We start from the raw sequence: 26,186 nt of genomic DNA on the forward strand, positions 1-26,186 counted from the left end.
CAAGTCATTCGAACTACTTGGACTCCTTCAATCGCTGCAGATGCGGCACCAGCCTTTCCCGAATAAATTGCTCAGCCCCATGCAACGCTACACCCAGTGCCAATACATTAGGATCAGGAAGCTTAACCCCTGGGTACGTGCCTGTAAGGTTGTACAAGTTGAACATGGTGTCCCGGGCTTGGTTACCAGTGCTAGGTAGGACAATGTATTTCGCAGGCTTCCCCGTCACTGGACCCCGTCAGCAGTCTTCATGCTTTGTTTGCTCCGAGGTTGGTGGGAAATTGCTACCTTGCTCGATTATGGCGCATATCTCATGTGGAGTTCGCACCGCATCCATCGCGTAGAGATGTTGATAAAGCAGTTCCTCCCGTGTGGTCTCCCATCGGGTCAAGATTGCTTTCACAATAGCAGCCAGATCGCGCTCGACCCAGAGCATGTGGACTATGGGAACGTCAGTGGGCTCCAAATTCGCGTTGTTGAAGGAGACCAAGTTCGTATTGACAGAGTTCAGACTTACGTTTCACGTCGCCTTTGATGATGGGCTGCTTGAATTCAATGTGATCATCGTATTCAACCACGTGGCTACGAAAGACCTGGTTCTCATAAAAATTACCGGTAAAGACGAAAGCTGCGGGCAGACCAATCTCCTGGATATAGCTGTCGACGCGATGTTTACCTTCATAAATCTCACATAATACTTTGCCTTTGGAGATCTCAAGGGATGATGGTAATGTGCTCCAAACGAAGCATTCGACACCGGCTTGGAGTGCCGCATGGGCTGCGTGGCGGCCCTGAGTCTCCTCACTTGCGGGATCGTTTGTGATGGTCTAAATCTGCCATTAGCTTCACTTAGATAGTCAATCTCGGAACCATGTGCTCCCTGACACTATCGTAGAAATTTGTGGCTACGAAGGCGCCCCAGCAGCCATTGAACGCCGCTCCTAAGGAGTTTCGATCGGTCAGGTCGCCCTTCACAACCTCAGCTCCCGCTTCCTTGAGAGCTTTCGCGGCTTCCGAGTTTGGATTCCGCGTCAGCGCGCGGACTGTGAAATCTGAAGGACTTTGCAGCAACAGCCTTGCCACGGACCCTCCTGCGAACTCTTTTCTCAGCAAGATTGGACTCGCGTTAGAGTGGTGAGGATATCACCTTGGTTTCCTGTGGCTCCCGTGATCAGTATCCGTCGCGGCATTTCTGCGACCAAGCAAGGACCACTGAACTGAATCAGGTTTCAGGAAGCAATGGAAATTGACGCGTATCTCAGCTCCTGGCCTCAATGGCTCAGCATTGATATAATATTCGACGTCACGGTGCGGAGTTGGTAGTTTTCAAGTGTCTTTATCCAAATGGTGCACTTCCCGATGTCGGTTCCCCACCAATTGACCTGGACATTTGCCGAGGGTGAGTATTATCCTGGGCGATCACCCATATTACCAGGCCTATACTAGACTTATAGGTTCAACTCTCTACGAGAAACAGAATTCTAAGGGTTTTCCCCCAACAGACCCAAAGAGCTGCGCTTTGGTTCCTGATATCCACACAATAAAGCATCTGGTTGTCTTCAGATGAAGGAGTATCATGATCTTGACTGACGTTATGTGGCCCGATACCAGATCGTGGTTGTAAAGGACCGCGTCGCGTCCAGGTGTCCGCCGTGATCACCATATCCTAGCCCAAACTCGAAGAGGGCAAGTGCGAGAGGGAACCCTTGGCACTCGGTGCGATTCCCAGGTACGGAGTAAGCAGTGACGCCTGCAATTCGAGTGGCAGTGGCAGTGGCAGTGGCAGTGGCAGTGGCAGTGGCAGTGGCAGTGGCAGTGGCAGTGGCAGTGCCCCTTGAGGCTCAGGCTGCGCTGTCCTTCTGGGACTTGATGGAGGAAGCACCCGTTCCAAAATATCTACCTACGTACCTAATGTATCATTAAAACTATCTCACTGTTGTCTCTAGATCTCTTTCCCCCAATCGACATTAACTTCCAACATCCTCTCCCTTCAATACATCCCTTGCGATTACCTGGCTTCTTCTCATCTGTGCCCAACTGTCCCTTGTCCGGTGTACTTCGGTCAACTCTCAAATCAATCTGCTCCAAAACCTTACTTTCCGCCTATCCCACTCTCCATCCAACAACTGCCCCACGGTCTTTTCATCCTGATAGATGCCATCATAAATATCAAGTCTCCTTTAACCTGGTCCTGTTCTTCATCCCATCGTACTTGTTCATTGCGGACTACAACCTACAACCACCAGAACACTACACATCCCTCCACTGCAAGCTCCGGCGCATTCAAGACCATCTCCTCCATCCGATCAACAAACGCCCTCCATATATCTCGTCGAACAATTCATGAGGCACTGAAGGCTGTTCAGAAGTTTTCAAACTAGGTGGAAGGCCGCGCCGGGTGGCTGGCGTCAAGCCAGGTCTGCATTCTTGTCAGAGGCACCCGCATCTGCCTTAGACCTCGTCGAAGAGGCCTCACGCAGACCCTGTCCATATTCCAGGATTGCAGTCAATACACCACTTCTCATGTGCCATCTGCCCATTCAATGCCTCTGTCTTTGCATTGAGCTGTAAGCAATGGATACCACCCAAGGATTTGCTACAAGGGACGAACTGTGGCGCCTTCAAGAAACCCTGAATGAACTTTCTGCAACTCAGGTGAACCACTCGGACAGAATCATGCGTCTAGAGCAGAAAACTCCCGAGGGGTCGAGGGGTCGAAATCTGTGGGGCTCAGCTTCGCCCTTCACCGGTGCAATGGGTACCTCACATCACGGTACGAACAAGTCTCACTCTTTTCTTGATCCAACCAAATGCTAATCAACAGATAAAGAATCAGGTCTAAACCCCGCTGCTGAGGCCTTCCGAAACTTCGATGTGGACCCGGGAACGAGCATGATGAGTTCTTTGACTTTGGACACGAGTGACGATCCGAGGAGAGCTGCTGCTTCAAGGGCCAATTCGGTGAGATTCGACGAGAGTGCAAATAATCACTATGGGTCTTCACGGCAATCCATTGAGCTACCAACTCGTACCGGAAGTGGTCTTGGAGGACATGCGATGTCTGAAAGATCTCTGTCGCACCGCTCCGATGGCCGGGCCAGTGCCTCGGGTTTTGCAAGAACAAATAGTTTTGGTTTGGAGTCCAGTCGACTTCTCGGTTCCATTCACAATTCACCTCGTGTATCAGGAAATCCTCCTCCTGGATTTTTCGTCCTTGGACCGTGTCCGGCCATTATTCGATGCTGGCTGACCGAGACCTTCACAAACGACTCCCTCCTCTACGCTGCGATATGTTCTGGCTCTTCTTCATCATCTGTCAGCTCTTCGCTTGTAGACAAGTTGGATCTGAGTGATTCTGTATTTGATGACGCCGGCATCCGAACAATACGACTTCCGGTCTTCTTGACTGAAGCCAAGATCCATTCGGCAGCATCTCGAACTGCCAGTCCTGTGCCTCAAATACCTACATTGATTGTTAAATTCATTGTTGATGAGCATCCGGTGGCGGACTACTCAATTCAGATCATCTTGGGTAGTGATGTATTGAGAATTCACAACGCGGACATTTTATTGTCTCAAGACAAGCTGATGATCTTTGACGAGGAGCGAAATCAACTGGCCATTCCACTAGTTCGACCTGAGGACGACGCGGCATATAGAGATCTGAGCACAACATCACGAAAGCGGGCATCATCCATCGAAGCAGTGCTACCACCTCCCATGACTCGCTCCGATCAGGGCCAGCTCGGAGTTATTGGTCGACCAGGGAGATCTGCAAGACCAGAGGGTGGGTCACCCACGACTGGCACATCGAGTGGTGTGGATCTTCCGACCAACTCGGACATGGGAAGGTTGGAACCGACGAACGAGCCTTCGACAAGATCGAGTCTCGATCTGAATGCTTCAAGAGTTGCGACTGAAGATTCAAAATCCACGACTGGGAGCGAGAAGTCTTTTGCAACACCACTGTCCAAATCAGAATCTGGAGTCTGGGCCACCTCTTGGCGTGCCACAACTGCTAACGGAGCGGGAGGCGATTCGACTTCCAAACAGCCATCAACTTATGCTAAGCCGAGCAGTACTCGCACCATGAAGGTCTTGCGACCAAGCAAAACTATGGCAAACGCGAACAGAAGTGCATCCTCCACAGCCCTCACAACTGACGGGCATGATAGTATGACCTCAAAACCGGCTGATATTGTTCGACAAGCAGGCCAAGCTGATTTGGGACCAAGCAAGGCTACACCAGCAACACCGACCACCAAGTCGAATCCAATAGGATCTGGAACCGCTTTCGGTTGGCTCAATACTGGCCCTGGGCGACGGACGACAGCCAGTGGGTAAAGACGCCACCAGTCTGGTGGACTCCAACGGGCTTGATCCAGGATGTTGAACAAGAGCTTTCTGAAGGATGAATCAGCTCCTACATAGCATATGTAGTTGCATTGGTGGGATGAAATGATGTGCAAATGCTCCTTGATTATGTATTATTCTCAGAAGATTCCAGGCATAGCTTGAGATCAAGACTCAGAAAAGACGCACGCAGTGCGCACGCCTCGAGGCAACAAATCTACATGTTCAAAAACACAATCCTTGTAGACTTCAAGTTTCACAACAGGCAACTCCCATGATGTGGTAATCCTCACATCTATGTTTGAGGGCAGCGAGTGCAAGCACCGTTGTCTCCACAATATTTCTAGCCTCCACCCGCACTCCAAAGTTGCACACTTGAATCGCTTCATCAATCATCCCGTTAGCCCGATTCGTAACAATATTCCGACTATCCAGTACTGACGTTCGAATCTGACGGACGATTCTTCATCCTAGCCCTTGAGCTCACTACTGTCTATCAAGGCTTGTTCTTGAAATCCGTCTGTCTCAGTTTTTCTGGAAGCGTCGAACATTGATCCTTACGCCCACGACCTCTCATATTCTTGCCCTACCTCTGTCTGTCTGTCCCTTCCAGTGCCCCTCCACGACCCGAAGCGATAGAGTGTCACGCTTCGTAGTATTTAGTATCAATTTCTCCTATCATATATTTGTTCGTTTGCCTGCCATGGCTACCACAAAACGTATTGGTATGTACTGTCCACTCTGAATTCGTTCCCTTCTCATGGTCACCCATTCTGTCTTTGCCAATTTGCTGCCCTCTTCTGGAGTTGCTCTTGTGGCCATGTTGCGATGGGCCACTGGTCAACGATGATGTTGTATGTTTGTACCGAAGATGGTCAGAACAAGCACAGAATGGACTGGAAGGCAATACGACTGGACTAGCAGAGAATAATGGGTAGCTACCGCGTGGCTGTTCCTTATGTTGACATCCTCATCCTGTCTCATATTTGCTCCCGTTGTGCACCTGGGCTCCGTCCTATTACATCCTCATTGCGATGCATAGTCTATTCCAGATTGACCTCGCTAATCATCATCTTTTCTTCCAGAACGCCCGGTACTATTGTACGTTGAGCAATCCAGCAACGTGCCTTATTTATGGCAGCATTACCTGTCTGGACAGGTTGTCGACTATTCCTGCCCTACGTTTCGTCTCTGTGCACACAACCTATACTGACATCTGTTCTCTTCTCACTTGATAGCATCTGCGATGTCCAGGAGAAATTTCGAACTGCGATATGGGAGTTTGAGAAAGTGTGAGTCTGACATCGTCTTCGCAACCCCGTTCATTCCCGTGCTCCTCAGATATCACATGTCTGCCTCGTTGCTACCACAAATATCAAAAATAGAAAACGTCGCTAATACTTGATCCTCTCTACGAAATAGTGTATCCACGACGGAGAAGATGGTCAAGGCCGGTATGCTCAATTGACGTCCTCGAGACCCAGAGGCACATGCTGCGATATTCACCACTATTTCCCTTTTGAGGAACCGATTTATCTTTCTCTTCCCCTAAACATCTCCCGCTTCGCAACCACATACTCCCCTGGCCTTTCCCACCTCAACTCCCGTCAAAATGATCTCACTAACCATGCTCCTCAGCCTCCATCCTCAACATCCCCGTTATAGCGACGACGCAGAACGCCGCACGACTCGGCGACACGGTCTCGGAAGTGTCCAACCTGTTCAGCGAGCAAAAGACGCCCGTCAGCGTCATCGACAAAACCGCATTCTCCATGCTCGTCCCAGAAGTGACTCCACTCCTGTCCAAGGGCGTAGAGTCGAGCGCAAAACACTCGGTCATCATCACGGGCATCGAAACACACATCTGCGTCACGCAGACGACCATCGACCTTCTGCGCCAGGGCCACAAAGTCTATCTCCTCGCGGACGGCGTGTCGAGCTGCAACGAGCTCGAGCGGCCCATCGCACTCGCCCGGCTGGCCAGGGAAGGTGCCGTCGTCACCACGAGTGAGAGCATCCTGTTCGAGCTGCTCGGCGATGCGAAGCACCCGGATTTCCGCGCCATCAGCGGCCTGGTCAAGGACACCAAAGAGAAAACAAAAGGTGCTGTCGCCTCGCTGGGAAAACTGTAAAACTTGGGTTGATGCACTCAGTGTCCGACCGACGCTAGCCCGGCAATGTCGCACCGAGGGAGCAGTTTGAAGCTTGGACATCTGTCGGGTGCCGATGAGTCGGATTGCGGAGGCGGAAGTGTTAGGTCGTCCCGCGAGCTCTCATCTGTACAGATTTATTGTCCACCTATATATATAGCCTTAGGTACTTGTCAAGCAAACTTCAAGTCCTTCAACCAGTGTACGGCCAGTCATTCTCGCTTCAGAGTTAAGATTTTCGAAAACCTCGTCGCGTTTCCTATTGATTGTGTAAATAAGCAGATAACGCCTCCTGCAGTTCTGATCCGCATCCTGACTTGTATCACAGAACACAGCCCCTACTACGAATACCGCGCAACTAGGAGGGGATCAACGAGGGCGATAGCAAACGCCCACCGTCCAACGGCAACCAAATCTTCTGTGGCCGTCATCGTGGTCGTCGTAGTGTTGAGGTTGGGATCGTTTTCGTTCAGCAGACCGCCTATTTTTGTTGTTGCTGCTGTTCTCGTACCTGGTGGGCACTGGCTTCAAGGCGGGACGAGGAGGAGACAGGAAGGGAAGGGAAATTTCGCGCGGTTCCGTCGTACTCTCTTTCTCCCCCTTTGGATTAATTTCTCATCAACTTGAATAGTACTGAATGATCAATCGGACAGCGTCACTCGATTTGGGTGTCCTCTCCCCACCCTGCCATGGCGGGTGCACGTGAAGTGTCTCGCTTTGCGGATAATCACTGAGAGGTGAGTGAGGGATAGACAAGCCAGCAGACGTACATGTTGTATCTGGTAGGTACCTGGATAGTGTGATCAGGAGTTATATCGTTGTCAATAGGATGAGTCTTGAATACGTCCGACTGTCTTGTGACGGGTGTTTCATAAACGATCAACCAGTGAAAGTTGAAAAGGTGAAGACTAGATATACCACAGCGCAGGCTAATAATTGCCTCTGAACCCAATCGATCGCCATCATCATCGTCAGCACTGGTTGTCGTGACCTCAACGAGATAAGTCCGATTGTGATATTCGACCTTTCGCCGCCACACAAACACGTCACACAAATATATCAAGTGCCCAGAACGCAATGGCACCAGATTTTCATAAAAGGTCCGGGAAATTGATACCGTTTCGAAGATGCTATGGAATTGCAAATATAATGAATAGTAGGGAGATAACAACAAGAAAGATCGTGTGGCAAGAGAGCTCCATCAGGGGTGGTTCGCACGTGATTCGGGGAACAAGGGCCATAACAATTCATTCAGCAGGGTTAATCAATTTGGTACTTTTGCGGGCATGAATGGATGAGGTAATCGTCTTCTAACGATACCAAAGATATGAAACAGCCACTGGAATAACGAGAACTGCAATGACCAGTGCCACACTATCCAACACGTTAGTATATCATGCAGCTTGAAGACAGGAGAAGCACTCACTTTCGACCGCGAAAGCTATCGGACCGAGATTGATTGCTTTGTTTGCTTTCAGGAGAGCTTTTGATGTCACCACTTCGAGCATTGTTCCTGCCATCAGTACCCTCCACAGTGGCAGGTTCTGATTTCAACGGAGAAGGGGTTAGTCCAACAGCACCATTTTCCGTCGCGACCGAATATGGTGGTGGTGCAATATCAGGTAGGGGATCATCCTTGTGTCCATCAAACTGGGAATTTACCTTCTCAGACTTATCCTCAGCGACATCCTTCTTGGGACCTTGTTCCTTTACAAGCTTTTGACCAATATTTGCCGGTACACTCGTTGGGCCCTTGTCTTCACTCACAACCGGCACTGACTTGCTACTCTCCGCATTTAATGAGGAATCAGATATCGTAGCCTTTTCCGTATCAGCGGAGAGTTGTGGTACGACGCCTTTCCTTGTCTCTGGCTCTGAAGCTCGCGAATCCACTGGTTGGACTGTCAGGACGTTATTGATGTTTCCGCAGCCATCATCAGCTACAGAAAAGTCAGTCTTGCGTGGGCTATTATCAGCAGAGGGAGAAAGATTTGAAAAATCACTTACCAGATGGTGAAGATTCATCCAGAACCCACCAGTCACCAGGACCTAGGCGAAACTTGTATTGATAATCGCCAGGTTGTAGATCCGCTTCATATGAAAATTCATTCTCGGAAGCAGGGGTTTCACTCTGATTGACTTTCATCTCGAGAGGATTCCATTTCGTGAAACTTCCAGCAACAAACACTGGAGGCTGAACCTCAGCTTTCCGGAAGGTGATGACGGTAGAGACCATGATGTTGTTGCAGTTGCTCTAAGCAACAAAACGGAGTTCCTGAGGCCGTTTGATAAAATCGAGAAGATTTGCGAAAATCCAGATGATCAGAGAGACAGAACAGAGCGGCGAAGGCTAAAATCGTGATGTTGTTAGTGAAGGTAGGAAAATGGGTGAAAACAACGCAAAGATTGTCTTAGGTGGGGGAAGTAGGATCGCCTCGCGTACGGACATGACTCCTTGCTTCCCCTCGATGACGAGGCGGTCTTTTTCGTGCCAATTAAATGTTCTTTCTGTGATGCTCGGACTGGCAGGAAGCAGTATCAACTGGCATGAGGTGTTCCTGCCTGACGCAGAGAAGGCAAACGGACCAAGCAACAGCGTTCTGAACAGTCAAAGAAAACCTCGTCTCGACAACCAAGGCATCCATCAGGCCTGCAGCATTGAAGAACAAAATACGTCTCTTGAGAATAGGTATTTCAATTGGAAGGTAGAAAGTAACATGCACCGGGGGAATATGCAATCAATCAATGCAAGGCTTACCCTCGAGATATTCGACACAAACAACCCTCTATGATAAAGGGCTGACTATGCGTATTCCCACTATCTAGAACAAGCACGTGTTCACAGCCGAAACCCTACGCGAAAGTCGAATATATGCTGAGACTTTGTTAGCAAGCTGACATGGCATGATATAATACCAAAGATAGCGTACCAGGCAACCCAACGATCTCAAAGAGTTTTGAGGGAGAAAGAGTCACGAGAAAGTCGTGGATGCAAACAATATCGATGAATTGAAGGTTGGCAGCCACGCGGTGGTATGCTGCTTTGCAATTTCCACACTGCTGGGTCAAAGCTTTTGGTTATCACAACAGATATGACAGCGGCAAGCACGATCGACTGGTGAAGCGCTGAGGAGCAAAAATTGAAACACTTTGTCAAAACTGTCACACCACAAACCCAGTTTCTATGGAGGAGAGCTTAGGTGCTCGAAGCCCATGTCTTCGCCATCAGCCAAGGTGGAACAGGGAAGTACCATGCTTGGAAGGCAGTCCAATCCGTACGAATCTTCCGAGGACGCTGACCAGGCCACCCCAAGGTTTTATCGCGTGCATTTCGGATTTCTGGGACCGGCGTAACAAAATGTTGGCTAATCCCCCGCAGAAAGGTAGGAACGAGGTGCTTATTGGCTGAGTGGGTTTGAAAAAAGAGCACATGCGATAAGTGTTAGAGTGGAAGTTCAGATGGGTTTGTTGGGATGTCAGTTGAGGGACGGCATTAGCTTCCGCCAAATGTCCCAGATTCTCCACTCATACTCATCTCTTATCAAATCGCACGCAATGTGCCAGCCTCGATAGCGCCACAGGTGGCGTACTGATATGGTGAAGTTCAGGTTTTGCACACGCGTCGAATCAAGGTTGTCTTTCCACGGCACGGCATCGCCGTTATCATGGGTAGTAGAAACAGTTTGCCGAGCGGAAAGAGATCTACGGAGAAACGATGAGATCGACATGGGTGGTTTTAGTTACTTCGGTAATGGACATCGGGTGAGCGACGTCATCGCAGTCAATATTTTATCAAACAATCGAGTGTAGAGAGTGCTCAACAGAAAGAAATACGCTGCTCTGTGCTGGGGGCTGATGGCCTTGCATGGGATCTGTATACATGCTAGTGACAGCGACTTGTTAATTCATCAGCAACATCGAAGAGTCCGGTGCCAAAATAGGCGGTAAATTAACCATGTGAACTTCAACTAGAGGGCGAAAGAAACCGTGGAATGAAATACCAAGTAGGTCATCCAATATAGAATTCCCCTGCCACAGCAAACGTGTAGATCTCTCGATCCAATGTAATCACCGATTCAACCCGGCAATGACTTTATCAACCGCCTTAATCTGCTCCCTGACCTTGGGACAATAATGTTTGCGCAACAACTCGGCCTCCCAAATCCCGGTGCCCGTGGCCAGCACATTCGAGCCTTCGACACTATCGCTCTCCCCGCGGAACACGCCATCGCCCTTCCTCTCATCACTGTACCACAGCGGCTCGATCTTGCGGGCATGTTTGTCTGCGATCTTGGCCATAAGTGTCAAGACCGACAGGGTCGACTTCTCTGGGAGCTGTAATGTGATGGTTAAGAGACGCCTGTAGAATGCTGCGGTCGTGAGTGTTGGTGGGGGCTGGGAGGGTGTGAGGAGGATGGATGTCAGGACTCGGTTAAGCAAGAGGATGGGCGTGGAGATGTTGACTTTGTTGGCTACTGGGGAAACGGTGTCGTTTGTGTTATGTTTGTGCGGGTCGGCGAGGCGGAGGGTTTTGGGACCCAATTCGACGTCGGCGTCAAGGGCGAGTGGATAGAGTGTGCGGAATGCGTGCGAGGTGAAGAATGACAGATCGAGTTGGAGGCTTGAGGCGGCTTTCGAGGCTTCCTGACCCGAAAGGAGTGTGAAGGCGGTTTGAGTCGAGAGCAGTGTCTCGCGCATGCGATTGCGTGTCGCCAGGGTGTCCATCTCAATTTCACTATCTTCAGTCGGGCCGTCTTCATCCAATTCACCTTTCATGGCGATCTCGGCTTCACCAATGATGTCTTTCAGTGCCTCGAGTAGATCCCCAAAGAAGTCTTGGTTGATGAGATGGGCATACTTTGCGAGTCCTTCCAGAACGGCACCCATCAAATGGGGAATACGTGCTTTGAGAATGCGGAAGTAAGTGACAAACACCATCTTGAGAGTTTCCGACTGCATCTTTTCCTTGGCCTCGTAGTCCACGATGGCATCCGCCTCGCGCATGTCCTTTTCGACAGCCTTACGCTCCCTGGCAAATTTGCGTTCCTTCTTGGATCGATGCTCCCATTTCTCCTTTTTGACTTTTCTGCCGTGTAGTTTTGACATGTCTTCTGGCTTGTCGATCCTGGTGGTCGAACTTTGTGCTGTGAGCTCAGACAGCAGACGCAGGTGGAAGAAAGTGTTCAGGATTTCTTCCCGTACCCGATAATCTCTGACTTTCATCATCTTCGTGATCAGAGTCACAGCCTCCAGTGAGGGCGCCCCATCATCGTCACCAGCAAAGAACTTTTCTAGTACTTCAATGCACTTATTGTAATCAGGGGTAGCCTCTCGCCCAGCCAGCTCACGGACCAGGACATTCAGCAGTTCGGTACGGAAGTTGAAATGGGGCACTGAGAGAAGAAGCGTACAGACACAGCTGATCGCGACGCTACGTAGTGAAGAAGTGCCGTCTTCACCTTTTTTCCCCTTGGCTAGCGACGCAAGGTGCTTGACATAACCGTGATATCCACTCACAAGGGCCTGCTCATACTGCCGTGTCTGACGAACATCTTTTGAGATTTTGTTGCCCAACTCTTCTTCCTCATACGCGCGAATTCGGTAGCCCGGAATGACATCTTTGTAGACTGCCGCTTGGGCAGCTAGAACCAGTCTTTTCACTGGTACAGGCGCTTGCGGCCCAGCCACCAAGGCCAATTTCTTGAACGAGCCTGCGTGTTCTTCAGGATCCTCGTTCAATAACTCGGCTATGCGGGCTATCTCTTCCTTAGCTGCCAACACATGCTGCTTGACTGGGATTTGAGGTACAGATTCTGGCTCAGTGGGAGGTGTCTCAGCGTCCTGTCCACCATTCTCTTCTTCATTTTCGGACCCCGAGCCTAAGAAGCTATCCGAGTCTTCTTCCGGCTCCGGTTGCTTTTCTTGTGTCTTTTGTTGTATCCGCCCATCGGCGGTGATAACAGGTAATCTAGAGGATTCTTTGGTCTTTTTGTTCCTCGATCTTTGTTCGTATTCTTGCTCCAGATCCCAATCAGCTGCTCGGGCGAATAGATCTCCTGATTTAATCGTCTCGGAAGGAACACTGTCATCGATGGGAGGCGTAACTCGCCTGCGCTTTGCAGGACGACCGTGAGGCATTGCTGCTTTATTGCTGGACTGATTAGAGGTGAAGACAGGGAGAATTGTTATAAAAATTTGAGGCCCACAGAGACTGCGGGGAGCCAATTTATCCGGAGTTTATCCGATCACCTCCAATTTTCAATATAATTTTTTTGGAACTGCTTCGATATGACAACCCCGATCAACAATACCACAGCACACCTTGTGAGAAGTGAATAGCTGGGAAGAATTTGTCCTTCTTGCATCATATTACTAGCCAAGATGAGACCACTTACAGACGTAGAGACGCAAACCCTCTTCACCAAATTGGCCAACTACACTGGTCGATCCCTTACTCAATTGATTGCCCCAGATCACTCCTCAGAGAGCGACAAGGACGACCGCCATGTCTTCCGCCTCCACGAGTCCCGAGTCTACTATGTCCGACTGTCCCTTGCAAACCTAGCAACCTCCATCGCCCGCGACAATCTCCTTTCGCTCGGCACCTGCGTGGGGAAATTCACGAAGACAGGCAAGTTCCGGTTACACATTACCGCCCTCGACGTGATCGCGCCGCACGCCCGCTACAAGTTGTGGGTCAAACCGAACGGTGAGATGCCATTTTTGTACGGTGGGAATGTCGTCAAGGCACATGTTGGCAGGTGGAGTGAAGACAGTCCTGAACACTCTGGCGTTGTCATCCTCTCCATGGATGATACACCTCTCGGGTTTGGAGTGACGGCTAGGTCAACTGCAGAGGCAAGAAAGTTGGATCCCACTGCGGTGGTGGCATTTCGCCAGGGTGATGTCGGCGAATATTTGAGAGAAGAAGATACTCTATTCACTACCTGAGTGGTTTCGCGCACTTTTGCCAACCAAAGTCCTGGTATTGCCCAGCGACACTGTTTCATCAACAACAACCGAACCCGCTCAGTCTAAGATCGAAGTCTCTCTTCGACGGCAAAGGACCATAAGAAAGGACTGAGGTGGAGAGAGGTGATCGAGTGATGTTGTACACCGTCCGGTCGCAAGAAGATCCGCAATTTACTTGGACACCAACCGTGGAGGACCCCTTCACGATAGCGTTATCTTCGTACAATATTCGACAGGGGGCGAGTTATCGCCTCTCACAACATTCACTTGGCGACATTATCTCAACAAATGTCGTCAGACCAGCTCTTAAGTTTCCTTCATCAGAAGATCATCCCATGGCAATGCATAGCCGCTCAGCTGCAGCTCTATGCATCCTGTTCCCATTGTATGATCACAATCATATGCTCGGCAAGGCACCATTCGGTGCGATGACCAGCCCGCCTCAAGATCAGCGGCACTCTCAGAGTATCATCACGAGGCTATAGGTTAGGATGGGTTCCAAAAAAAACCACCAAAAAAACCAAAAACGCTTTGGTTCTGAACGCGATGGTCATATGGTCGTTCGTGGTTTATTATTCGAAGCAGAAAGGTGCCACCAGCCTAGGCGGACGACTTTATGGTCGATCCCCTACATATCTTACACGACCAATTGATTGAGACACACCATCCCTTCCACGAAAAGCTGTCAGATATCAATTAGGTGCTTGTGCGGCCGTCCAACATATAAATAAAGTGGACCTAGGAAAGGGTGAGGTAGGAGGAAGATTCTCTATTAATTCAAGTTCCCATACAAGTAAAATGATACCCGAATCACCTGTACTGTTGACACAAAAGAGAAAAAAATGAAATCCATCGGCCCACCCCGACCCAGGTTCCTCCAAGAATCTGTTCCCCAGATATCCAACCCACACAAGGTCGGCCTTCTCTATTCGCTAATATATCGAGAATTCTCCTTGCCTGTATTCTTCCTCTTATCCCAAGCATCATAATGGCCCTTCTGATCGCTAGCCCATGACCAGTTCTTCTCATCGTCAGTCGAGTCACTCACCCTCCGACGATGACGAACAAGAGCGTCCTTTGCTGCCTTTCCACTGTTCTCATCATCAGTCGTGCTCGTCCCCCTCCTCCTCCTGCTCCTCCTCCGTAGAACAGCGTCCCCTGCAGCCCACCCCGTGCTCTCCTCACTCCGGGACCGCCTTTCTCTCTCAGACTCCTCGGTAATGGTATCATCCTTGGCCTTTGATGCCCCGGCACCACGGCTAGCAGAGCCTTTGGTGGGCATTTCTTCTTCTCCACTGTCCTCGCGGTGCCGTTCACGAGAGTTTGCAGATACGGTGGTGGTGGTGGTGCCTTTCTTTTTCTTTTTCTTCTGTTTCTTGTCTTTGGACGTCGTGCCCCAAGACGCGCCCCACCCGTCATCTGCAACAGCTTTGGATTTTGCCGTCGTCGACCAATCCCACTGATTATGATCCTTGTTCCCTTTGTTCTCAGTAGGAGCTGCAGTAGTGCCATGATTGGCATTCTTGCCATTTAACCCGAAAGTCCACGCTGATGCTTCGAAGGCTTTTGGAGGCTCGCTGGGTTGCTGACGTTGGGTGAATTCGTCTTCAACTTCAACAAAAAGTGGCTCCGGTTCCTCGTGTATCTCATAGATCCGGTCCTCAATGGGCCTGTTGGCGATATCGTCATCATCAACTGTATCTTCCACATAGGTTGATCTTTCCCGGTACGGTCCCGCCTTTTCAGCCTCATGTTTCAATGGTCCTGGCTTCTGTTCCTCGGTCGTCTTTGTAGCCGTGTTTTCTGTGGTCGTTTCCATGTTGGAGGGCATTCCCCCCGTGATCTTGGCCAATTGCATGGCAGTGATATCCTTGTCACTTTGAAGCTCTTGCTCTCCATCATCTACATCCTCCATTGCCACTCCCTGGAAACCATATGGCCTTGGTGGGCGTGATGATATATACTCTCTTTCTCGATACACTGGTGAGAGGCTTCGTTGGCCTCGTGCATAAGCGCCTCGAACAATTGTGACGTCTCCATATGGGTCATCCTCCAACGGTGGGCTTCTCGAACGTGGTAGCCTAATCTCGTCGAATCTGTCTCGCTCGCGGGATTCGTAATGCCGAGAATCTTTGTTGCCTCCCCGCATGGCGAAACCCTCGTATGAGCCATCAGAGAAGGAGCCGCGTGATCGCGACCTTCGGCGTCGCACGTCGGCGTCTATCTCATAAAGACGTGACCGAGACCGACTTCCGCCAGGTGCGAAGGGGTTGGTGATTGCCGTCTCACGAGCCTGTGCATATCTTGATCGTTGATCAGCTTCAAAGCCATAACTCCCGTGTGGTTGCGCGCCCGAAGGGGCCATGTGCCGACTCCTTTGCCGTGACAGGCTCGCTCGGGGGCCTACAGTCCATTCTCTTTCCGCCGCATAGTCGTCATTGCGTACATGGTTATTGATAAGTATAGGGGCTGGGGGGCCATACGCTGCTGGCGTGAAACGGGATGGGTGCACGATCTGTCTACTCGATTGTGGATACCCGTAATCGTGGACAGGAGAGGGAAGCCGCACTGCTTCATAATCGTCAAACGAATTATCGCGTTCCCTTGAGGAAGGCAGAACATATGACCTGTTCCGTTGCATATCAAAACGGGTTTCCTTGGGCCGGGCCAGGGTAGCATGACGGCCTGGCAGCATTTCGTGTCGCAAAGGCAAGAGTTCAACTCGTTTGTGTGGAGTATTCATGCCCTCCAGAGAGTCTCTAACGAAATCTCCACGCAGGCCATTGAACCCAATGTCGTCACTTTGGACAAATCTGAAACATAAAAAGCGGCCTCGGATCAAGTTGGAAGCCGGGAAATTCTGCTGCTTGATGTATCGTCTGGCCGATGTTCTTTCAGCGGCTTGCATGGACTGGAAATCTGTCGAATGTTAGAAAAGAGACATAGCAAGCCATAAGAATTGAATGCTTTACCTTGATCGTATATGATGACGGCAATAGACCTGTACTTCTGATCGATGAGAGAGTCAAGCTCTGAACCCTTCACCAATTCTTGTATGACATAATCTGAATCCTGTGATGGTCAATACCAATCGCAAAGTCGCGGGGATAGTGGTTCAAAATCGTACAGTTTCAATGTATTCGTATCCGCCATCCAACAATGACGAAGCATCGACCGTAACAATAGGAAGGATGGTAGAGTAGCCACCATCAATCATGAAGACCTCAATGATGATGGTTGCTTGTTTCTGAGAAGGAGTTCGTTCATCAGGAGTTGTATCAGACCTATCTGCCGGATGTCCAGTACTCTGTACTGTCTCTGGGTCCCGGATGTCGTTATCGACGTCTTCATTGATGTAAAGCTCAATATTTGGTCTCCGTGGCCCAGGCAGGGGAGCTGAGGGAAGTATAGGGAGGATCCTGCCGCCATCCTCCCCCTCATTAAGCCAGGTTTTATACTTTTGATCGCTGTGAAATGGCACCCGCACGAGTATCATCTGTACCAGTGAGTCCTTGCTAGGTCGACGTAGCAAGAATGGCGACCTCGTTTGTTTACTCTGATGCAAAGAGATCATGCTCCATTTGTGTTTCGCGTCCCGTTGTTTCTCTTCAAAAACATCATTAATTTGCTTCCTATACCATAAGTGTAGTTGAGCGTAGCGTTCCCACATGAGTTGGCTGCTCTTCTTGTAAGTCTTACTGGCGATGAAGTCATCTAGCCAGTCTTCGGCTAAGGGCGTACAGAAGCGTGATTGAGATCCTTGATCGATACACCATGCTTCTAGAACAGGTCTTTCGAGAGGTTTCTCCATACTCGGTGCCGGTTTTAGTCGCGATGGAGTTGACAATGGCTGCGAATACCTTTCCCTCTGGTTCCGTACACCTTGAGCTTGTTGGCTGCGCAACGTATTGTTGTTATGACCGCCATTGTCCTGAGATATCAACGCAACTGGACCGTTCGGGGCCCCCGGGGTATGTGCGACACCCACATTCATATCCCGGCCTGGACCAGCTAGCATCAATGGGGCGTTGCGCATGATTCTATCGATCTCGTCCTCAGCAACATTGGCAGCCTGGAGTCTCTGTCGAAGATCATGGTCTTTTTCCTGCTGTTTATATGCAAGTTCGGCGGCTTCCAAGCGTTTCATTTCTTCGTACTGCTTGATAGCCTTCTCGGCAATCAATTTTTCTTTAGCAGCTTCTTCTTCTTGTCTCTTCATCTTCTCAAGTTGCAGCTGTTGAAGTCTCAGTTCTTCCGCTTTCCTTTGAGCCTCGGCGTGCTTATTCTCTGCCCACTCGATATACTGCTTGAGATGTTCTGCAGATACATCGTCCTGAATCACACTGCTTTGTTTGTGAACCGGGTACCGAGCATTGTCTTGGATCAAACTGCTCTGTCTTTGACGTGAGTGACGAGGCCCGGGATCATGTGAAGGTACAGCATAAGGTGGCGGAAGAGCCTGTAAGCCTATCAAAGGTTGCGGACCAGACGTATTGTTATGTTGTCGAGCGACGGCCTTCTCAAATTCAAGATTTGCCCATTTCAGAGTTCTCGTCCAGGAAGGGATCTCCGACAAGGCCTGTTTCTTCTCCGCGTCGGTATCTCTACCAAGGGTGAGTACGAGTAAGAGAGGGACACGAGTGGAAGCTTACCCAGTCAATGCAATCAAAGATAAATAAGTCAGGGTCAAGTCTGCTTTGATACGCGAAACCTCGAGCTGCGAGATTTCTAACCTGGGCTTTAGAAAGGCAAAGCGAATCTTTTCGAAACACGAGAGCTCAATTTCATCGGAGCTGACAGTATTGGGATTCATTGGTTTGTTCTTCTTCTTGAGCATGACACGAATCTCGACAATGGCGTCGCTATACCGGTTTGCGAGGCCAGCAGCTTCCAGGACGCCCTTGCTTCCGTACAGCCTTCCTTTCTTCGCAAGATCACCCAGGCGTTCCATCGCCAACGAGGTGCTCTCGATCTCAGCACCCATTCGGGTGAGTGTTTGTCGGGCATCTTTGTAATCTCCGATCAAAGTATTCAGTGTTTTGGCGAGGGAGAATCCTAGTTGAGCAACGCCAACGATGGCGCTCGCCTCTCCAATGCCCGCCATCGCTCCTGAGGAATCAGCTGGAATTGACCTTCATTGAGCTACGGGGTGCGCCGTGGAAAAGGGAAATAAGATCTATACATGACTTCGATGCTACAAAAGACACATGAGAAAAGAATATTCATATCTTGACGAGTGGTGCAATCTGCCAGAAAGTCAGCCTCACGGAGCTAACCAAGGCTGTTACATTTGAGCTGCAGCAGTGGGCGGCGCAGGGTCGTTTGAGTCCTCGGCCCCCCAGCGTTCAGTACCAACCCTGTCTCAAGTACGACTCATGAGTACAGGGACGAGATGTCCGTAAGCTGTGAAGATAACATCTGTCCCGAGAGTTCGCATAATTGGTAGCGACTAACTTGATATTCACCTCCACATGATCTTCAATGTTAGGTGTCAGGTATGCCTTAGGTAGGTACCTAGGTAGGTAGGCAGGTCCCTCGGGTAGTTAGAGGCGCTTCTCTTTGGGGGACTCTAAGGCCCAAGACGCCTGGGGCTGCCTTAGTCTTTAAGCAGAAAGGACCCCCGAATACGAGTACGTGGGGCCCACTGAGGCCTGATCCGGTCGGAGTCATAGCCTGAGGGCACCCCAAGACTCCCAAGATCATATCTCTGTTACCGACATGGTTTCTCTGAGGCACCATCAGCGACAGTACCTCATAAGTCCTGATTCAAACCTCTTCCAAGGAAATTCTGCTAGTTGCACTACCAGAACTTATCGACCTTCAAACCTCAATTCTGATATGCACATCTTAGCGTTCAAGGCTGCATGAACCCGTGGAACCTGCAAGGCGAGAAACGCTGATGCCGCGTCATGATTGGAGCACCCATCGTGGCGCAAGCGCCGTGACCGACACTGCCCATCAAGTTGATTCCCGGGCAGCCTCATATCCATTACCATCATGATCCTGTCCAGGCTACCAGGCAAACGCTTGATTCCTCAATTGCACCTTGTGACATATAGGAGACCTTCTCCCAGAGTTGCTGCTTTGTAAGTTCGCAGTGAGATACTAAATCGATGAGAAGGACAAGATGTTGAGGAATTCACCACATCCTCATCCCGCCTTCTAAATCCAGATCCAAGTGAGGCCAGCCAGATACAATGCCCTTCTTCACTCCTATCAAACGCCGCCGACATGCCAAACCAGCACCGTCCATGAACCTGGATGCGTCTACTTCCACACCCTATCCTCTCTATCCCGCCCATGCCCCTCAACCCCCTCCATACCAACATCAATGGCCATCGCAGTCTCGTCCTTATCTGGCCTCCACACACTCTCTCCCTCCAACGGGACATCAGAATGCCTCACAGCCGCTGTACACCTCAAATTGGTCGCCTCCAGAGGCCCAACTTCAGCCGATTCAGCAGTCCATTCCTGTCTACAGTCATTCTGTTCCGCCGGCGACTGCATTTGATCTGCATGCGAGAATTGGGGACAAACTCGACGATGTCATCTCATTGATGGACCAGGGCGAGTTCTCTGGTAACGAGCGAGAGCTCGCCATCACCTTACCTGATTCTCCAGTCCTTGCGTATTCCCAACCACGTACTCATGATCGGGATGGGAGGAGGGCAAATCATCAAGCCAACAACAAGAGAACAAACAATAAAAAACCGCAGCAATCGAAGCAATCGAATCAAGTTAATGTCTTTGATAAACTTCAATACTATATGAACTCTCGTTTGCCTGCGTCTTTACCACCTCTACGAGTCTACATGCCCACATATCCTCTCTTATGTCTGGCTGCTCAATACTCTGCCAGTGCCTATTATACCCCGCAATCGTCATCAGAGCGCAAGGATTATGTCTCTGCAGACGGTCGGCTGGGTACAAAGGCAATGGTCATCAAATCGGTCCCATGTGATGACAAAAAGACAATTGTCTTCGCAATTCGTGGCACAAGTATGCTCAGCATTCGCGACTGGGGCATCAATCTACAGACTGGCCCAGTATCAGCTCGAGGATTTCTTGACGACGAGGGTAATCTTTGTCATTCGGGTTTTCTCAAGGTCGCAAAAGCCATGGTCAAACCCATTGCATCCAGACTCCGAACGCTACTGGAGGAGAATCCGAATCGGACAAGCTGCTCTCTCCTGATCACTGGTCATAGTGCAGGCGGTGCAGTTGCCAGTTTACTCTACGCCCATATGTTGTCCGAGTCTGTTCAATCTGAACTCAACATCCTGACTGGTTGTTTCAAGCGAGTACACTGTATAACCTTCGGTGCCCCTCCAGTTACTCTCCTACCACTACAGAAACCAGACACTGCCGATGGAAGATTGAAGAAGTGTCTCTTCCACTCGTTTATCAATGAAGGCGACCCGGTTGTGCGTGCGGAACGTGCCTATGTTAAAAGCCTTGTCGATCTGCTCTCGCAACCTGTCCCCTCGGCTGACAGCCTTGCGCCGCTGCCCTCGAAACCTCCAAAGGCCTTGAAGTCCTCGACCTCTGCACTTAATCTCCTCAGTGCTTCCGTATCACGCCTAGATCTTTCACTGAATCATGCAAAGAAAACCCCTCTTCATAAGCTTTCATGCTCTAATCTCCATCTTCCCAACGGTGTGGCTTCCAATAAAATCTGGTGGGAACCTCCTCCTGCAACACTGTCCAATGCCGGACGATTGGTAGTTTTACGCGTTCCCACGGGCGGAAGAACCGCGGACGTGACGGCCAGCATCGTCAAAGATGATCAACTACGGCAAGTCATCTTTGGAGATCCTCTCATGCACGCCATGGACGTGTACGCCACTCGCATCGAGGCTTTAGCTGTGCGTGCTGTCACTGGCCGAGGTGGACAACATTGAGTTCACACAATTTATTCGAACGTACAAGACTATGGATTGACAACTCCAATTTTACGTTTCACAGATTTATGATTCCATTATATGACACGACCACAGGACACGGAGTTCAGGAGTTCGGTTTGAAATTTCTCGTTTGATACCCATGACCCGAGGCTTCTTCCATAGTATCATCTGTGTGATGTTATCTTTCATGTTTGATCCAGGCCACAGTATGGAGATGTCCTCTCCCCAAGGGGGAATGAAAACAGGATGCCTGGGTTTGACCCACGCAAGGAAACAGCAAACCAAGATATAGTATTAATAGTTCCTACAGGTGAATGACAAAGACGGTACATACAACTCATCACTTTCTTTCGCGCCGAATCAAGCATGCTTCTAGAATCAATCGAAAAAGGGGATTCTCTGGCCCAGTACGGAGTATTGATCGGCTACTTTTGAGGGACATAGAGTTCTACGCCCCAGATCCGGCTATTTAACGTTCAGCGTACTTGAATAGACCCCTGTAAACTTAGTGTACGACATATTTCTGATAAAGTGTATTTTGCCTTTTTTATATCTCAGATGCAATTTCGTAAGTGTTTGGTCTTGAGTGTCCTCCGTCTCGCTTGAGACTGGCAATACAAATAAGCCCCGATATTCATAAAAAAATATGTGATCAGCGACTCATCTTGCTGGTCTGCTTTCGCTTTCCGTAATGTGAACGAGCTGAGCTTTACTCCAACTTCCCCAAAACTCGCACCTGTCTGGACACACGAGCCCCGACGCCGAACAAACTCGGACCTGGATACGAGGCCCCTCATCACCCGTCGGAGGATTTCAAAAGGGGCACGCCTACGCAAGTAAGCAGGCGCAAAGGCGGCCGTGTGTTCGATTGCCAGCCCTCCTGCAAGCCACTCAGCGGAAAGCGCTGTGATTTGATGTGCATCGATCCTCCTAAAACGCCGATCGCTGCGGCAGAAAACCCGAAATCCCAATTCCGAGGAGGCTGACGAGGACGAGAACCCCAGTTTCATCAAGGAGCCATCGTGATCCATGATCGCAGGACTATTAGGTGGGGTTTTACCGCTCTTCGATATGCGTTTCAGCGGTCTTGCACGGCGGGATCGGGGGCCTTTGACATCCGTGTCATCATGGATGTTCATTCCCCATTCCGTGCCCATCTCCACATGGTCGAGCGCAGCAGATCGCGCAGAGTTGGAGGCTTGGTGCTCCTCGGCTGCTCCCATCTTCTCCCATCCCACATGAAATTCGGATGTCCTGCATAGGCTATGACCTCATTTGCTGGCGATGTGCCGTCCGTCTTGGGACGTGGACACGGCACGATACGTACGAGAACATATGAACATACACATCGTCTGAAAGTGATCTCCTCAGTGACAGAGGCTTTGCCGAGCAACGGTAGTGTACGGTACCTCGTACACTTAGGCCTGAATAGGTTTGTGTTGCACGGCCTGTAGGCTGTGGCACTCTTGGTCTGTGCCTTCCGACCTGGGGCCAGAGTAGTTTTGAGAGCCTCGTGTCGAGGATGCTCGGCGGAATTGATCCGAAACCGTTGCTGAATATTTGGTGCTGAGGGCGGCATCTGTGCTTCCTTGTGTACGGCTCGTCGGATACGGGTCCCGTCCTGTCATGGTCTGAATTCAGACAACAGTGAGGGATTATTGGCTGGGACGGGAGATTGAACTAGAGGAGGAATGGTTTACGAATTCTTGATATCCATATTATTTTGATGTTGCACGTGCTCGGGCATGACGCTGCATCGGAATTTCTGGAAAGATCCATTTGTGCACCAGAGCTCAGGCACTCCAACTGTCGATCTTCCAGGTATCGCCTTTAGTGGACTCATGCATTTGACTCTTTTGGGTTGCTCAAGGCTAGATTGGCTTGGGACTCGCTAAACTGTACATCAACTCCATCAACGATGATTTCGCTTCGAAGACAACCATGAAAATCGTTTTTAGACATATTGACACCTCGGCTGGGGGACCCGTTTCCATGCCGGTGCAGATAGAACGCAGAACTCGTGCAGGATGAATGCTGCCCAATGAGGAGTCTTGAAGATGTTGAGAAAAGAGCAAAAGAATATTAGTGTGCTGGCTGGTAAGAATGGTATTTACGGTGCCAATTGTGATTCGCAACTGCCCGAAGCCTAGTCATCCATCTTTAAGCACCAACAAATCTTGTCCTCCGGAAGCCTGGAGGTCCCCATGCGCTCGTCCTTGGATTTCGGTTTAGTAACCGTTGTCTATAATCATGTAAACCTGTCGTCTGCCGTGACGGCGCAGGCATGGTCTTTCTTGGCCGTGCTTGGCGACCGCTCATGTGCTTGGAGCAAGATTCTTGTCGGCGTAAGGGTAAGGATATGTCCATGGCCGAGTTTTTCCGTTGGAGGTCTGTAAACGCTGAATTTGTGGTCTCGCCATTGTTGTCGAGGGAGGTGTCTTCAGGTACTGTGACATATGAATTGTTTGTCAAGGTGGCCGAGCCGGCTTCGGTATGGGATCCACTTTCCGTGTCATCAAGCGCTGTGGCGTTTCCAATGTCGACTGTGTTCAGTCCGGAGATCTTGGATTCATGTTTCGTAGGCAGTGGCACCTTGAAGTCAGAGTGGGACAATATTGCTGCTGATTCCGTCCCTGTCCTTCCGTCCTGCTCAGGTAAGATAGGCGCTATGCTAACGGCAGTAGTTTGTTGAGGGTTTGGCCGATCTCTAGATTCAATTCCGGTTTGCAAAATCGAGAAATTTTCATCAGTCGTGGCAGTGAGTGATGTATTGGCATCCGGCTCAGGGACTTCGGATTCGGGATTGTGCAGATCAAGGATCGCCTGGTCCTTGACTACTGCAATCTGTTTTGTGTTCGCTACCACGTTGTAAGGATCAGGGAGTATTTGATCCGCCTCCACGTCAATATTAGCAGTAAGCTTGTCTTCAGGCACAAGACCCCGAACTGCAGTGGGAGTAACCACATTCGACTCGTGGTCTGGCAATTTTTTGCTCTCAAAAACAACCTCTTCTAGACGTCTTCGCTTCCGGCCTGTGGACAACCGATTGGCGGCCTTTCTCGAAACAGTAGTCACAACTTCCGGAGCAGCGTCACTTTCGTCAGACGCTTCAGGGTCTGGAAATTCTGCTGGGGTCTGGAATATTTCCGTATCTGCTTTATTTTCAGGGGTAGCAGGTTCCTCAGGTTCCTCGGAACGAAACCGCTTGTGCGTACCAGAGGAAATCGCGGATTCTGCTGGTGGTGAAAATTTGAGCCTTTCAGGCAAAGATGTGCTTTCAACGTCATCTTTGACGACTACCGGTTCCAGGGCCGTCAATTCAGAAGTGATGGTGGGAACCCCTTGAGTTGTTGGCAAAGCAGGTTGAATAGGCTCGTCTGGGGCTAGTTGTTGCGGAAATTGCGGAGCCTCGTGACCGGCTGTGGTCCCAATCTTTGGATCCCCAGAGGACGAGTTGGGGAGAATGTCATGGGAATTACCGGTGAGTGAACTGGGAGAAACTCTAGCCTTATTAACCACTGTTCGTATCTCGCTGGAATCTTCACTTGTTATGTTATTCGGTAGAGGTGTTGAGCGTGTTATGCGTGTGATAGATGGCGAAGCTGCCGTTCTAGCAGTTGATCGTGAGGCGGATGGCACCAGAATCTCAATGTTACTGGTAGGCGCTGAGACTGGTGTCGAAAGGCCTTTGTCCTGAGATCTTGTGGTTACCATAATGGAAAAATTTCTCACCACAGTATGAGCTGGCGTTTCTGGAAAACCCGTCCCAGCCCTGAAACTTAGAAGCAACGAGCAGCAGTGGTAAATACAGCTGACCAATTCCTAAGCCAACGAGATTGATCACTATCCTGCGTGACTAGCTCAGGTGGGTAGCACAGAATATCTGATTGAATCAACTTGATATCTGTACTGGCATGTCGACTGAAGAGACTTTCGAGCCAATGGAGAAATCGGTAATGGCGGTAAAGATCTGATCTTATCTTATCTTTCTCTGTCGCCAAACTTATTCTCAGTGAGTCAACCCCATAAATACTTAGCTACACTAGTGGACCGCTAGCACTAGTATGGAACTACCACCGGAGACTACGTCATAGGACAGCTCCTTCGGAAAGTGCTTTCTATTGAGGTGTTGACCGAATACGCGACTTTTGACCACCTGGGCAGGAAACTGGGGCCGCCAAGGTTCTGTGAACACCGCGCGGAGAGTCGCCTTTGCAATATTCTGCTTCTTCTCGTACTAGTAGCGCGAAGGATGATCTTGACAACATCTTCATGAAAGTGACATAAATCGTCACTTGACGTGTCAACTGGTTTCTACGCACTGTCTGCTACCAAGGAAGAGCTCTTGGGTTGCCTACCAATAGCCAGTCAATAGTGAAATCATCGGTCGCTCATCCTGGCCAAGATGAGTTCTATCGCCAGAGTTAGATCTCTTGATCACCTTGTTCTGACAGTTCGAGATCTGGACGCTACAGTTAAATTCTACGAGAGCGTTCTGGGCATGCAGCACAGTTCTTTTTCATCACCAAAAGACCCCTCAATTACCAGGCATGCGCTCAAGTTTGGAGTGCAGAAGATCAATCTGCATGTTAGTGGACACGAATTCGAGCCAAAGGCGGGGACTGTGCAGCCAGGCAGTGGGGATATCTGCTTCCTTGCTGAGGACAATGTAGACGATATCCTTGTCCGTCTTCATGAGAAGGGGATCCAGGTTCTTGAAGGGGGGCGTGTGGTTGAAAGAACAGGTGCACAAGGTAGACTACGGAGTGTCTACGTTCGTGACCCTGATGGCAATCTGATTGAGTAA

The 26,186-nt window shown here is 50.0% G+C and overlaps 10 protein-coding genes across 10 annotated transcripts; 5 read left to right on the forward strand and 5 right to left on the reverse strand.

Annotated features, from left to right (window-relative positions):
* Positions 1-238: 238 nt before the first annotated feature.
* LTR84_002374 (uncharacterized protein) lies at positions 239-1,190 on the reverse strand (the record flags this gene model as incomplete). The annotated part of the gene is made up of 4 exons (XM_064845985.1): positions 239-441; positions 518-827; positions 886-1,091; positions 1,148-1,190. 4 exons carry the CDS (start codon positions 1,188-1,190, stop codon positions 239-241), a joined length of 762 nt encoding a protein of 253 aa, XP_064706210.1.
* A 1,564-nt stretch (positions 1,191-2,754) lies between these two features.
* On the forward strand, positions 2,755-4,344 carry LTR84_002375 (uncharacterized protein; the record flags this gene model as incomplete). The annotated part of the gene is made up of 2 exons (XM_064845986.1): positions 2,755-2,773; positions 2,825-4,344. The coding sequence occupies 2 exons, from the start codon at positions 2,755-2,757 to the stop codon at positions 4,342-4,344; spliced, it is 1,539 nt and encodes a 512-aa protein (XP_064706211.1).
* Positions 4,345-5,056: 712 nt separating this feature from the next.
* LTR84_002376 (uncharacterized protein) lies at positions 5,057-6,485 on the forward strand (the record flags this gene model as incomplete). Its single annotated transcript, XM_064845987.1, has 2 exons — positions 5,057-5,078; positions 5,992-6,485. The coding sequence occupies 2 exons, from the start codon at positions 5,057-5,059 to the stop codon at positions 6,483-6,485; spliced, it is 516 nt and encodes a 171-aa protein (XP_064706212.1).
* Positions 6,486-7,813: 1,328 nt separating this feature from the next.
* Positions 7,814-8,739, reverse strand: LTR84_002377 (uncharacterized protein; the record flags this gene model as incomplete). Its single annotated transcript, XM_064845988.1, has 3 exons — positions 7,814-7,877; positions 7,930-8,443; positions 8,511-8,739. The coding sequence occupies 3 exons, from the start codon at positions 8,737-8,739 to the stop codon at positions 7,814-7,816; spliced, it is 807 nt and encodes a 268-aa protein (XP_064706213.1).
* A 1,832-nt stretch (positions 8,740-10,571) lies between these two features.
* On the reverse strand, positions 10,572-12,641 carry LTR84_002378 (uncharacterized protein; the record flags this gene model as incomplete). Its single annotated transcript, XM_064845989.1, has 1 exon — positions 10,572-12,641. One exon carries the CDS (start codon positions 12,639-12,641, stop codon positions 10,572-10,574), a length of 2,070 nt encoding a protein of 689 aa, XP_064706214.1.
* Positions 12,642-12,884: 243 nt separating this feature from the next.
* On the forward strand, positions 12,885-13,454 carry NIP7 (ribosome biosynthesis protein nip7; the record flags this gene model as incomplete). The annotated part of the gene is made up of 1 exon (XM_064845990.1): positions 12,885-13,454. The coding sequence occupies one exon, from the start codon at positions 12,885-12,887 to the stop codon at positions 13,452-13,454; it is 570 nt and encodes a 189-aa protein (XP_064706215.1).
* A 946-nt stretch (positions 13,455-14,400) lies between these two features.
* LTR84_002380 (uncharacterized protein) lies at positions 14,401-18,579 on the reverse strand (the record flags this gene model as incomplete). Its single annotated transcript, XM_064845991.1, has 4 exons — positions 14,401-16,394; positions 16,448-16,547; positions 16,603-18,079; positions 18,128-18,579. The coding sequence occupies 4 exons, from the start codon at positions 18,577-18,579 to the stop codon at positions 14,401-14,403; spliced, it is 4,023 nt and encodes a 1,340-aa protein (XP_064706216.1).
* A 1,093-nt stretch (positions 18,580-19,672) lies between these two features.
* Positions 19,673-21,376, forward strand: LTR84_002381 (uncharacterized protein; the record flags this gene model as incomplete). The annotated part of the gene is made up of 1 exon (XM_064845992.1): positions 19,673-21,376. One exon carries the CDS (start codon positions 19,673-19,675, stop codon positions 21,374-21,376), a length of 1,704 nt encoding a protein of 567 aa, XP_064706217.1.
* A 2,163-nt stretch (positions 21,377-23,539) lies between these two features.
* Positions 23,540-25,093, reverse strand: LTR84_002382 (uncharacterized protein; the record flags this gene model as incomplete). The annotated part of the gene is made up of 1 exon (XM_064845993.1): positions 23,540-25,093. One exon carries the CDS (start codon positions 25,091-25,093, stop codon positions 23,540-23,542), a length of 1,554 nt encoding a protein of 517 aa, XP_064706218.1.
* Positions 25,094-25,784: 691 nt separating this feature from the next.
* Positions 25,785-26,186, forward strand: LTR84_002383 (uncharacterized protein; the record flags this gene model as incomplete). Its single annotated transcript, XM_064845994.1, has 1 exon — positions 25,785-26,186. The coding sequence occupies one exon, from the start codon at positions 25,785-25,787 to the stop codon at positions 26,184-26,186; it is 402 nt and encodes a 133-aa protein (XP_064706219.1).

This window comes from Exophiala bonariae (genome assembly GCF_035927105.1).
Source record: "Exophiala bonariae strain CCFEE 5792 chromosome Unknown scaffold_13, whole genome shotgun sequence".
Taxonomy (NCBI): domain Eukaryota; kingdom Fungi; phylum Ascomycota; class Eurotiomycetes; order Chaetothyriales; family Herpotrichiellaceae; genus Exophiala; species Exophiala bonariae.